This window comes from Ictalurus furcatus, chromosome 29, assembly GCF_023375685.1.
Source record: "Ictalurus furcatus strain D&B chromosome 29, Billie_1.0, whole genome shotgun sequence".
Taxonomy (NCBI): Eukaryota; Metazoa; Chordata; class Actinopteri; order Siluriformes; family Ictaluridae; genus Ictalurus; species Ictalurus furcatus.
This window is the reverse complement of record NC_071283.1, coordinates 3,579,477-3,592,200: the sequence shown is the minus strand read 5'-3', so window position 1 is coordinate 3,592,200 and position 12,724 is coordinate 3,579,477. Positions and strand designations below refer to the sequence as shown.

The 12,724-nt window shown below is 37.8% G+C and overlaps 1 protein-coding gene and 1 non-coding gene across 2 annotated transcripts; one reads left to right on the top strand and one right to left on the bottom strand.

Moving 5' to 3' along the window:
* Window positions 1–5,019: 5,019 nt before the first annotated feature.
* trnai-aau (transfer RNA isoleucine (anticodon AAU)) lies at window positions 5,020–5,093 on the bottom strand. Its single transcript has one exon. It is a non-coding gene; the product is annotated as a tRNA-Ile (tRNA).
* Window positions 5,094–5,679: 586 nt separating this feature from the next.
* On the top strand, window positions 5,680–11,903 carry LOC128604282 (uncharacterized). Its single transcript, XM_053619296.1, has 7 exons — window positions 5,680–7,629; window positions 8,273–8,425; window positions 8,649–8,801; window positions 9,035–9,193; window positions 9,433–9,591; window positions 9,798–9,929; window positions 11,483–11,903. The coding sequence occupies exons 1-7, from the start codon at window positions 7,627–7,629 to the stop codon at window positions 11,549–11,551; spliced, it is 828 nt and encodes a 275-aa protein (XP_053475271.1). The 5' UTR covers window positions 5,680–7,626; the 3' UTR covers window positions 11,552–11,903.
* Window positions 11,904–12,724: the final 821 nt, after the last annotated feature.

Here is a 12,724-nt window from a genome sequence, read left to right as displayed (position 1 = left end):
AAAATGTCTAATGGTTTCCACTACAAATACCATTACAAATCATCAGCTAACCATTATAACTATGAGCATTATTTGTCCTTAATGGTATCCACTAAACATAACATGCCACCAATAGAAAGCAACAACTTACCAGTAGAGACCCACAGGGACCATTACAGTTTACATTAAAACCAATACAATTCCCAGTATAACCAATAAAACCATTACAAATTCTACGAGAGTTTCTATTGGGGGTTTTTTTTAATGCAGGTGCCATGGTGCGAAACTAGATTAACTAGTCAGGATCATGGATTTGTGTTATATAGTGTATGTATGTGTGTGTATGTATATATATATGTATGTATATATATATGTGTGTGTGTGTGTATGTATGTATGTGTGTATATATATATGTATGTATATATATATATATATATATATATATGTGTGTGTGTGTGTGTGTGTGTGTGTGTGTGTGTGTGTATGTATATATATATATGTATATGTATGTATATATGTATGTCTCACACTTTTCAGGGGGAAGGAGCTTGCTGAAGCACAGTCTCTCATTGGATTTTGAAGCCTATAGACAGGACATGGAAGCTCCTGTTGGTTGAAATGAGGTGTCATTTGATAGGTCACAGCCCGTGGGCCATTTTGAGCTCTGGCGTTTAGGTGTTTTCACTCGTGCGCTGCGGAGATAAAGGAGAACAACGTGTTCTTCTGGGTTATAGCACTGAATATAATACAAAGACAACCGTAGTAATCTTCCATTAAATTCAAATAAATTTATTTTGGTTTGTATACTGCTTTTAACAGTGGACATTGTCACAAAGCAGCTTTACAGAAATATAGAAATTCCAAAAATATATTTGGCCTTACTTCTACCTGCCTGTGATCCTACCAAATGAACCAAATGATAATTGGAAAAGATCTCAACAGGCAGCACACTATGCCACGATCAAAAGAAATTCTGAAAGAGATGAGAAAGAAAGTTAGTGAAATATACCAATTTTAAGCCATTTTTAATGCTCTTAGACTGCAGCAGAGCCATTATCTCCAACTGGAGAACAGTAGAACAAGGGTGAATGTTCCTAGAGATGGTCGGTAGGACATCTATGGACCTGCAGGCCTCATTCACCTCAGATAAGATCAGCATTCATGATTCCACCATTAAAAAGGGACAAAAAGGCAAAAATGGTATCTATCTTCTTCTTATGTTGAGGTTCTGCTTCATAGTGGAAGGATTAGCTGCTCAGCAGAACATGCAAACTCCACAGACACAGGGCCACAGTGGGAATCAAACCCCCAACCTTGGCAGTGTGAGTCAAACATGCTAACCACTAAGCCACATCTTTTTTTTAAGTCAGCTTTATTCCAATATCTTAATACACCATATTCATGCTGTTGATGTGAGCAAGTGTAGCTACTTTGTCTGGTTTATGTGCTGCATAAGTCTGATTTTATCCTGTTATGATTTCACCTTTATTTTCCATATGTGGTTAAGTGTACCCTCTTGTTGGTGGTCCCTGATGTATGGTGAATTGACCTGTTTCTTTTTCTCTATTTGCATTCATTGCTCTATTGTATATTGGCTAAATGATGTATGAACTTCTATATGTCTTACCTTTCGTTGTAAGGTCATTGTAACGTCCTAATTTTTTGTTGTAACATTTGTTGGTTTGGTCGGGGGTCGAAGAAGCCGAGTGAGCTAATTGTATAGTTGTATTTGTTTTGTGTGTTAGTTTCATTTTGTCTATGTATTTTTATTATTTTGCATTTGTGTCTTTTGGACCCCCTTGAAAACGAGATGCTGCATGTCAAGGGGCTATCCAAAAATAAATTGAATTGAATTCAATTAAACATAAAAGCTAGTCTTACATTTGCCTTTAAAAAAATAAAACAAAAAAAACAACTCCTTGATGACCCCCAGGCATTTTGGGTTAATGTTCTGTGGACTGATATGTTGAAAGTGGAACTTTTTCCATGAAATGGGTCCTGTTACATGAGGTGTAAAACTAACACACCATTCCACAATAAGAACCTCATACAAACAGTCAAACATGATGGTGGTGCTGAGGATACTTTGCTGCTACAGGGCCTTGGCAACCTGCCATAATTTACAAATTATGAATTCTGCTCACTACCAGAAAATCCTGAAGAAGGATGTCCAGTTATCAGCCCAAGCACAATTGGGTTATGCAGGAAGACAACCTTCCAAAGCACAAGAGCAAATCTAAATGGCTCAAAAGAAACACAATTAAGGTTTTGTAGTTGAAGTCTTGACTTGAACCTCATCGAAATGCTGTGGTAGGACCTTAAACAGGCAGTTCATCCTTGAAAGCCCTCCAGTGTGGCTGAATTAAAACAATTCTGCAAGGAAGAGTGGGCCACATTTCGCACACAGCAAGGTGAAAGACTCCCCAGTTATTGGACGCACTTGGTTGCAGTTGTTGCTGCTAAAGGTGACACAACCATTTACTAGGATTAGACTTTTTCACATGGGTAATAAAGGTGTTGCATAAACCTTTTCCTTCAATAAATGAAATGATCATTTAAAAACTGTTTCCTCTTGTTCTCATTGTCTTGTAGTAGATTTATAAACTGTGGCAGTAATTGGAAATTAGGCATTGGAAAGCAGAAATCCTTCTTTCTGATGGAGAAAAGGCGCTCAACAAAATCAGCCAGTTTCCTCTTCGTTTCTCCAATGTACAGCTCATAACATTTATTACAGGAAAGACAATAAACAACTAGTGGTGCGTGAGGAGTGCTGGGTAATTAAAAAATTATCCTTTATGCACGTGGACCATCTAGAATGGTTGCATGCAAGAGTGCTACAGGATCTATTAGCCTGATCTTTTAATTCATTCCTGACAAGCCGTTCTTTTTTATTGGAGATGACTGGAGGTTCTTTAAGAAGAGAAGTTGTGTCTGGATCATCCTGAAGGATTTTGAAATGATTGAGTATACTATTAATTACTGTTGTATTAGTGGGATGACAAGTAAGCACCAACGCAATTCTCTCTGTCCTAGCAGTGGAATGTGTACAAGTCAATGCATCCATTGTCTCAACAGTGCTAACACGAGCCATCCTGAACATTCGTAACGCTTTGGAATCTTTGTTAAATCATTTTTGAATTTTTGTTAAATCATCAGGTTAAGGCGTCAGGCAACGTGTTGCTCTGCATTTTGAAACAGTGTCATGGAAAAGGCCATTTCTTTCACCCATGTCCACCTCCTAACCATCCATGTACAAATCTGAGACACTGTTGCTATGGAAACAAACTGCCTTTGAAGCTATGACAGAACCTGGGAGGAAGAAGAGAGGGAAAATGTGTATTAAAATCAAGAGGGAATGCTCAATCACAAAAAAAGCGACTTGAGTCACCATACTCAGCTGGCATAATATATATTTACTGTAGAAAGTTCACACTTGCACGTAATGATAAGTAATCCATGACTGTTGTCTTTGTTTTTGCTAATTCATTACTATGCAGCTGAACTCATGGTGACAGTTATCATTCTTCACTGGTATACAATCTGAGCAGGAGAAAAAAAAAAGGTAGGGGGCTGAGAAAGGGAGGAAGGGAAGGGGAAAAGGAAGTAGTAAGAAATAAATGAAAGAAAGTTAATCGTTCAGAGACATCTAGCTTGAGACTCTATATGAAACGATGAGATGGGAGATGAGGCTGCTCAGCAAAAAGTGGTTAGCATGTTCACCTCACACCTCCAGGGTTGGGGGTTCGATTCCCACCGTGGCCCTGTGTGTGTGGAGTTTGCATGTTCTCCCTGTGATGTGGGGGTTTCCTCCGGGTACTCCGGTTTCCTCCTCCAGTCCAAAGACATGCATGGTAGGCAGATTGGCAAGTCCAAATATCTGTAAAAAAAAAAGTTGTCTTTTAATTAAAAAATAAAATCAAAAAGAGCAAAAAATAATAATAAACAATCGGTTACAGTGCGATGTCCAGTGAAAACTTCAACTTCATTTGTCTGTTTTCAGAGAGCTGAAGAGCTGAGAGATGAAGTTTATTATCATTTCGTCAGTGACGTCAGAAAAACATTCAAATCAATTCAAACGATGTAGACTGGTGAGATCAGCTGTGTGCATGCAGCAGCTCAGTATAAAATCTTCCGTATGTCGGATAGAGACATTAATCAGGTAATCATCTAAATGAGACAATACTCGCTTTAATCTCTTATTTTAAAATTGTGACCCGAAATAAAGTCACCAAACTGTAATTTTCCTTGTTGCTGGTGTGGAACCGCATAAGGGTAGCCTTCATCTTTTGTAGCTTTAGTATATTTAACCTGGAAACAGGAATATGGTACCGCTTTAAAATAGTTTAAAGTACTTTAAGGACCGCTGATCTGCCGTTTTAGCTTTACTTTAAAATCTAATTAAAGGTACATCATGTTCACCCTTGAAATAGTACCAACACAGCAACATGTGATAGCTATTTCTGGGTGTCTAATGCCATCATCTTCATCATCATCATCATCATCATCATCATGTAAAGCTGGTTTAATTTACCAGTTTCATGGATAGACCTGTCATGGAAGTAAATCCCAAATGTAAACATTGATATTTTTTTTGTATCTGCTGTTATTTCAATTCTTTTAAAAGTATGTTCGTCATGACATTCCACATGATCAAGGTCTGTTTAATGAATAATAGAAAAAAAATGATGCGAAAAAGGGCATTATGAAATGTTGCAAATGAGCTTTCTTTACAGAAATCCATGATTCCAGTTAATCTGATTATATGCAGGTGTGCATTCAAAACTGAATGGTCTGACCCATGAAGCAATTTCTCATTAAGATGTTGTGCTGAGCTAACTGGCCAGTGAGGTTATGTTGAAAATGTCCATGGCTTTATGAAACAATGGTGAGCCATATGAAATCCTATTTGGAGTTCGGGAAAAAGGGATGCTGGAAACTCACCAAACGTGGAAAAAGATTCTCAACAGCCAGTCATTTTCTCTGGCTTGTTGTGGGTAATCAGTTACTGACAGACAGCACATTATGGTAGATGACTTCAGTTGGCCAGTATGGGGATTGAACCCATGACCTTGGCGTTATTAGCACCATGCTCTAACCAACTGAGCTAACTGGCCTAGATGCACATGTGGAAAAATGTCCCTGGCTGGAACCATGACAAGTACAATTAGACTTGATTTTTTAGAGATAAGATTTTAAAAAAAACAACAACAATCTTTTAGATCTCCATATAGGAACAGAGCATTGCAGAAACACTCTAATTCATCAAAATTCCATAAAAGTAACTTCAGAATAACCTTAAACAACATGTGCATGTAATGCAATCAGCAAAAAAGAGTACATATGGGATAGTTAGTTATGGTGCAACAAGCTGTCATCAGAATTCACATAAGTAGTCAGTGCAAACAGGATGTCTCAGTTTTTCTTGTGATGTACCTGTGTGACTCTTTACCTGTGTGCCTTTAACTTTGCCTAGACGAGACCATTCACCAAATTCAGGGTAAGGAGAACCAAGTAAAGAGGACATTAGCCAGGGAAGCAAACAAGCATTAAAATGTAATTCTCAAGCAGTTTGAGAGGTCTACAACTCAGATTAGAGACGTTGGACAACCATAGCCTGGACACTCCACATAGCTGGGACTTATGAGAGATTAGTGAGCCATATGAAATCCCACTTGGAGTTTGGAAAAAGGGATGCTGGAAACTTACCAAACGTGGAAAAAGGTTCTCAGGTTGAATGAAACCAAAGACCCTTAGTACAAAGCACTCCATTTAGTGGAAACCATCACTGATACTCATCCTGAGAACACCGTTCACATAATGAAGCATGGTGGTGGTGGAATCATATTGTGAGGATGCTTTTCATCAGCAGACACTGGGAAACTGGTGAGAGTTTAGGGGAAAATGGAGAAGAAGCATACTGGCAAAGCCAGTTTGAATGTTTTAGAATGTCCGAATAAATGCCCAGACCTCAAACCAATTGAGAAGCTATGGCATAATTTGAAAATGGAGCTTCAGGTAGTTACATCAAGTACAATTGCAGCTTGCAAATGTAAAGGGCTGCAGTGCCTTTCAGCCAAGGAAAATCTTCTTAATATCCTGTACAACAGCCGGTCATTTTCTCTGGCTTGTTGTGGGAAATCATTTACAGACAGACAGCACATCATGGTGGATAACTTTAGTTGGCCAGCATGGGGATTGAACCCATAACCTTGGCATTATTAGCACCAGTAGCACCAATTACATCAATACAAATAAGCAAATACAAAACAAAATGAAAGCAAAATGCAAGTCCTCACTCCTCTGTCTCCTTTAAAAAGAGAAAATAAATGAATCAACCATTTTGTCACTCTTTTTTTATTCCCCTTTTCACAGTTAAATCAGATGCATTTATGACAAAGAACTGCACAGATGCAGATGTCACGGCTGTGGATTTGAGAGGAGATGACTGCTGGAAGTCAAAGATGTCGTATTTAAGTCTATGTTCTGCTTGTTCAACAGTTGTTTGAGAAACTGCTATTAAACACATTCGGACAGATTTGAAGAGCTAGTTTTATTCTTAATTCTTATCGTTTTCTTTATGGGGCATCAGAAATTCAGGCAAACCGGTATACCGTCTTCTAACAGTAAAACTAATGATGTTTTCCAGCTGTAATTCTAACATGAACAAGAAGCCAAGTACAACATGGCAAGCACAACATCACACACGATACTCTTGGCAAACTTATTAATACATTCAAAAAGACTGGAAGTGTTTCAGACCAACAGAGAAGTGGACATTCACGAACACCTGGTGCTGGCGTACATAGTATGTATCCCTATGTATGGAGACTTTTGGGACACCCTGTATATTCAAATACTACTGCTTTTACACTTCACTAATCTGTATACTATATGTGATACCATATGTATCACATGAATGTAATACAGTAAATATGATATAAATGTAATCTGCAGAGTTATTCTAACTACTTTGAATAAATGTCATAGGCCGAAATCAGTGGACGTTTTAACTGCTGTTTTGCTAAAGCAGTTTAGGTTTAATTATCTAGAAAATAACACACTACTGAGTTACCTCCACAAAATCAATATCTTCATTAAATAAACATTTCTTTCTTTTCTTTTTTTTGTTTGTGTGAACACACCTATATGAAATGTGAATATGTTTTCAAATGATGCATTTTTCAGCACATTTGTGTAGTAGCACCAATGAAAACTTTATGGATGTCCATGTAAACATTCATAACTTCCTGATGAATGTGACTGTGTTGTGCATTGTGATTATGTCATTATGTCGTGCAGAAAACTGCAGAAAATATGATATTTCTCACATGATAATGACTTAAATGTCTGGAGTTTACATGAATTGATAGTGGAGTGATGGGGGGGGGAGGGGGGTTGCTAGGTGTTGTTTTTTGAATATTAGAATAGAATAGCATATGCTCACACAGTGACGTTTTTTGTTTTTTTTTTAAACAGATACCAACTTCTAGCACTTTCCAACTCATAACTCGCCTGCGATCGGATCCTTTCAGCAAACCTCACATCTCTTAAGCAAATCTTTACATTTCTGAACATCTCTATTCGCCTTTTTAACATCTTTACCACTAATCTGAGCATTTTCCCACACGGATATCATCTTCTGAAGAAATGGTAAGCTTTGAGCAGACAGAGTAGTGTTATAAATAAGGCCGTTAAGCGATTTTTGAAACGTCGTTTTGTAAAACTTAACGGTAACTATTCATATGTAGTTTTATTGTTAGGAAGGACAAGTGTTATTGAAATATTCACTATCTGTGTGACAATTTCCGTTCTCTCCAAGAGGGGGCGCCCAAGCCTTAATCACGAATCACGAAGACTGAACAGAAACGATACATTCTTGTAGTACACGAAGTCAAATATCTAGATCTGTGTAGAGTGAATCATTTCGGTGGTGACTGTGTACCGTGTGAAAAGGCTTTCTGAACATATAGAGCAACTGAGTAAATTAGATAAGGATTTTCCCCTCAGCATCCCAGCTTTTTAAATGACTGAATCACTCCAATATCATATCGTTCACCTTTCTCATTAACATGAGGCCTAAGATGACTGGGATAAACAGCCTGATTTTGTAATCAGACATATAACACACACACACACACACACACACACACACATATATTTATGGACTTTTCTCTCATGTTTTATTACAATACTACATGCCTTCATTAAAGAGTTCAGTACAAGGGATTGATACTCCTATATATGTCTCTAAAGCCTAACCTACCCCTATTTATTTCTTCCCCTCCTGCCACAGCCGGATTACACAAGCGGTGATTCGTCCAACTCTGGACCGTGGATTGAGGCTGGTGACTTCCAGCACTTTGTCCCTGACCCCCATGTGTACCCCCAGAAACATGACTTGACCCCCAGCACTCAGGGCCAGGCGTATTACAGCCTGCCTGCCCAGGTATAAGACTGTTTTTATTCTAATTGTAGGACTGTTTAAGTTCAGAAATTATGTTTTCATGTCAATATAGAATTTTCATTTAATAACATAATTAGTTATGTCTTTTCTCTCATTTTGTCTTACATCTCTACATGAAAGAGTTCCACAGAGGGAGTTAATTGAATGTCGTGTTCAGGTCTCTAAAGCCTAACCCAAACCCTGTTTGTTTCTTCTCCTGCCACAGCCGTATTACACAAGTAGGGATTCGTCCCACTCTGGACCGTGGGTTGAGGCTGGTGATGTCCAACACGTTGTCCCTGCGCCCCACGTGTACCACCAGGAACAGGACTTCACCCCCATCACTCAGGGCCAGGCGTATTACAGCCTGCCTGCCCAGGTATGAGACCGTTTTTATTCTAATTGTAGGACTGTTTAAGTTCAGAAATTATATCTTTATACCAATTTTGAATTTGCATTTAATAACAGAATTATTTATGTCTTTTCTCTCATGCTGTATTACTATACAGTATTACATCTCTACAATAAAGAGTTCCACAGAGGGAGTTAATTGAATGTTGTGTTCAGGTCTCTAAAGCCTAACCCAAACCCTGTTTGTTTTTTGTCCTCCAGCCACAGCCGTATTATGCAAGTTGGGATTCGTCGAGCTCTGGACCGTGGGTTGAGGCTGGTGATGTCCAGCACCTTCTCCCTGCCCCCAGTGTGTACAACCAGGAACAGGACTTCACCCCCATCACTCTGGGCCATGTGTATTACAGCCTGCCTGCCCAGGTACATATATAAGACCGTTTTAATTCTAATTGTAGATCTGTTTAAGTTCAGAAATTATGTTTTTATATCAATCTTGAATTTGGATTTAATAACAGAGTTATTAATGTCTTTTCTCTCATGCTGTATTACTATACAGTATTACATCTCTACAATAAAGAGTTCTACAGAGGGAGTTAATTGCATGTCGTGTTCAGGTCTCTAAAGCCTAACCCAAACCCTGTTTGTTTCTTCTCCTCCAGCCACAGCCGTATTACACAAGTAGGGATTCGTCCAACTCTGGACCGTGGGTTGAGGCTGGTGACGTCCAACACGTTGTCCCTGCGCCCCACGTGTACCACCAGGAACAGGACTTCACCCCAATCACTCAGGGCCAGGCGTATTACAGCCTGCCTGCCCAGGTATGAGACCGTTTTAATTCTAATTGTAGGACTGTTTAAGTTCAGAAATTATATTTTTATATGAATCTTGAATCTCTCATGCTGTATTAGTATACAGTATTACATCCCTACATTAAAGCGTTCTACAGAGGAGGTTAACTGCTTATCCTAGTTAGGTCTCTTAAGCATAACCCAAACCCTTTTTGTTTCTTCTCCTCCTGCCACAGGTGTATTACCCCAACTGGGACACTTTCTCCTGCTCTGGACCGTTGGTTGAAGCTGGTGACCTGCCACACCCTATCCCATCCTCCCACGTGTACCACCAGGAGCAGATATTCACTCCCAGCACTCAGGGCCAGGTATAACAAGTGTTTAAGTATTATGATGTTAATTCATATACTACCTACACGACACCAGGTGAAATATATCCATGACAGTACTTATAATGATGTCCTAACATGTACTGACATTTCACACCACCAAACTTACTCTGACATCACACAATGACATTGAGACAATCGAAATATATAATTCACTCTGACTATTCGTATGGTTTTAAGATATTTATAATGCAAATTTGCCTCACAATAATGTGGACATGTTGTATGTTGCACAGTGTATTTAGAGATGCTTAAGTATGAAGTCAAAGCCAAAGACTAGGTATAAATATATACATGTGACCCCAGTTAGTGTCATGATATCAAAGGTGTAAATATTGTAAGTGAGACATTTTACATTCCAGTTTCAAACCATTTGGCAGTAGCCATGGCAAAAACTTTCCCTCATGAGAATTGTCCTGTAACAAGCGTTTTGTATTTACTCAAATGCTTTAATATTCTTGACTCTATTTTGATTGTTGTTCTTTTCTCTTTGTTTACACTTTTAATAATATCCACGTATTGCCTCTTTATATCGGAGAGTTTCGCACTGTAATTCTAGTTTAGCCTTTTAAAATATTTACTACGGTCTATAAAGCAACTTAATTTGGATCGCCTACAGATAACACAAGCATGGCTTTAAGGAGGAGACTTTACTCCAGGAAATGTTTCATTTCATTTAATTTCGAATTATTCATTAGTATACAGGTGCATCTCAAAAAAGTAGAATATCGTGGAAAAGTTCATTTTATTTTCGTAATTTAATTCAAAAAGAGGAACATTTCATATATTCTAGATTCATTACACATAAAGTGAAATATTTCAAGCCTTTTTTTTTGTTTTAAGCTTGACGATTACGGCTTACAGCTCACGGAAATCAAAAATCCAGTATCTCGAAATATTCGAATAAAGAATTTATAATACAGAAACGTCGACGTTCTGAAAAGTATGGTCATTTATGCGCTCAATACTTGGTACGTATACTTCTAGTAGACATTAATGTACTTTTTTTTGTACCCAGGATTAGGTCTAGAAACCATCCTGATAATTTCTGAAAGAAATTTATATGAAATCTTAGCAGTTCACATCAACCTCCCCATAACTGGGGTGACATTCGGCCTCAGGAGAAAGGGATGGCCAGAAGGAAGATACTTAGAGGAACTTTAAAATGTTGTATATTGGTATGTAGTACAATTGCATGTAGTATTGCACTTTGCTGTACAACAAATAGTTACATTAATACCAACTGGTGAGCCGTTAAGCTTTATTCTAAGTACATGGAGTGTCAATATGCAATTTTAATGAAATGCGTGGGGGGCCATGTGCTGCTGCTGCTTCATTGTTTTCTGGCTTTAATAGTGGTCCTGTTTGAAATGACAAAATTTAAGCAGATTCTCTGGACTTAAATCAATTTGAAGAAAAAAATAACCAACAACTAGGATTGGTTAGTTTAAATGTATCCTCTTTTGTGTTAGATGTGTTCCTTTTGTGATGTTTCTAATGTTATAAATATGACTCTCTTTTGTGTACAACAGAATATCTGGGGACCTAGTAGAAGACATCAGGGCCACAGATCCATAGACCAAGTCCCTACTGAGTTATAATGGACTTTTAAATAAGGATTTATATATATATATATATTTTTTTTTTTTTGTAAGAAGAACATATTGAAATCATTCTCCTGGCTGGATCAGGAAGCTGTCGCAAGGTTACGATGGACTTTAACAGGAAACATGGCGAGCACATCACACACACGAACGACACTGTTGAAAAACTTATTAACAAATACAAATAGACTGCCGACCAACCGAGACGTGGACGTCCACGAACATCCTCTGACGAAGGCACAACCGACGTGGTGCTGGCAATCATAGTCCCTTATGTATGGAGACTTTTGGAACATTCTGTATATTCCCCAAGTAACTGATTTACTACAAATCAAGGACAGACAAACAAACAAACAAAATAATAATAATAAAATCTGGATTAAAAAACATCTGGAGTTTCTCATGTTTTTTTTATGTTTTCTGAAACACTATCCCAGAGGTTAAGAATGATAATTCTTTATTGTCTGAATTGTGGGTAATCAGGATTAACAGTGTATCAGATGAGTGAAGCGCTCAGGATGGACCAGGATGCTTCAGGACATCAGAAAAATCTTTGAAGCAAAACAATTTGGATCGTTATAAATAAGACTTTGTAGTCAAGCCAAAGGCAAACGTAATGTGTTTTAGTTCACGTAAACGTTGTACTTTCTTTTCTTGGTAAGGAAGGTGAACTAGATGAAATAGGTGAATGTTACTATGAATAGTGTAATCTAGACATTTTAAAAGCAATAGATTCCCAGCATCATGTAGGAATAGTATTATTTTGGGATTTTTTTTTTTAAAAAAATGCAGTTGTATGGATAAAAATGTCTGACTTATGTGTAAGCCATTGAAGTCCTGGTTTCACTGGAAACAGCCCAATCATTTATTAATTTAAATATCGTATTAAATAAGAAAACTAATGGCTGAAACAAGGGTCTGATGACAATTATTTTGAGATTGTGTCCATGCTTTGAAGAAGACTTGCAGCTTATTTCTGGTCCTCTTAACTCGCCTTGTTGAGAGATTTGTCCAATTCTTCACTGTACCATAGAACTGGAGCGATATATCTGAGGTTGAGGAACTGTCATGCCGATAGTTGTTTATGCACTTGGAAATTGGAATAATCTATTAATCCCTTATTGATGTCCCGAATACACTTTCATAAAAAAAAATTATTATTTTATTGCT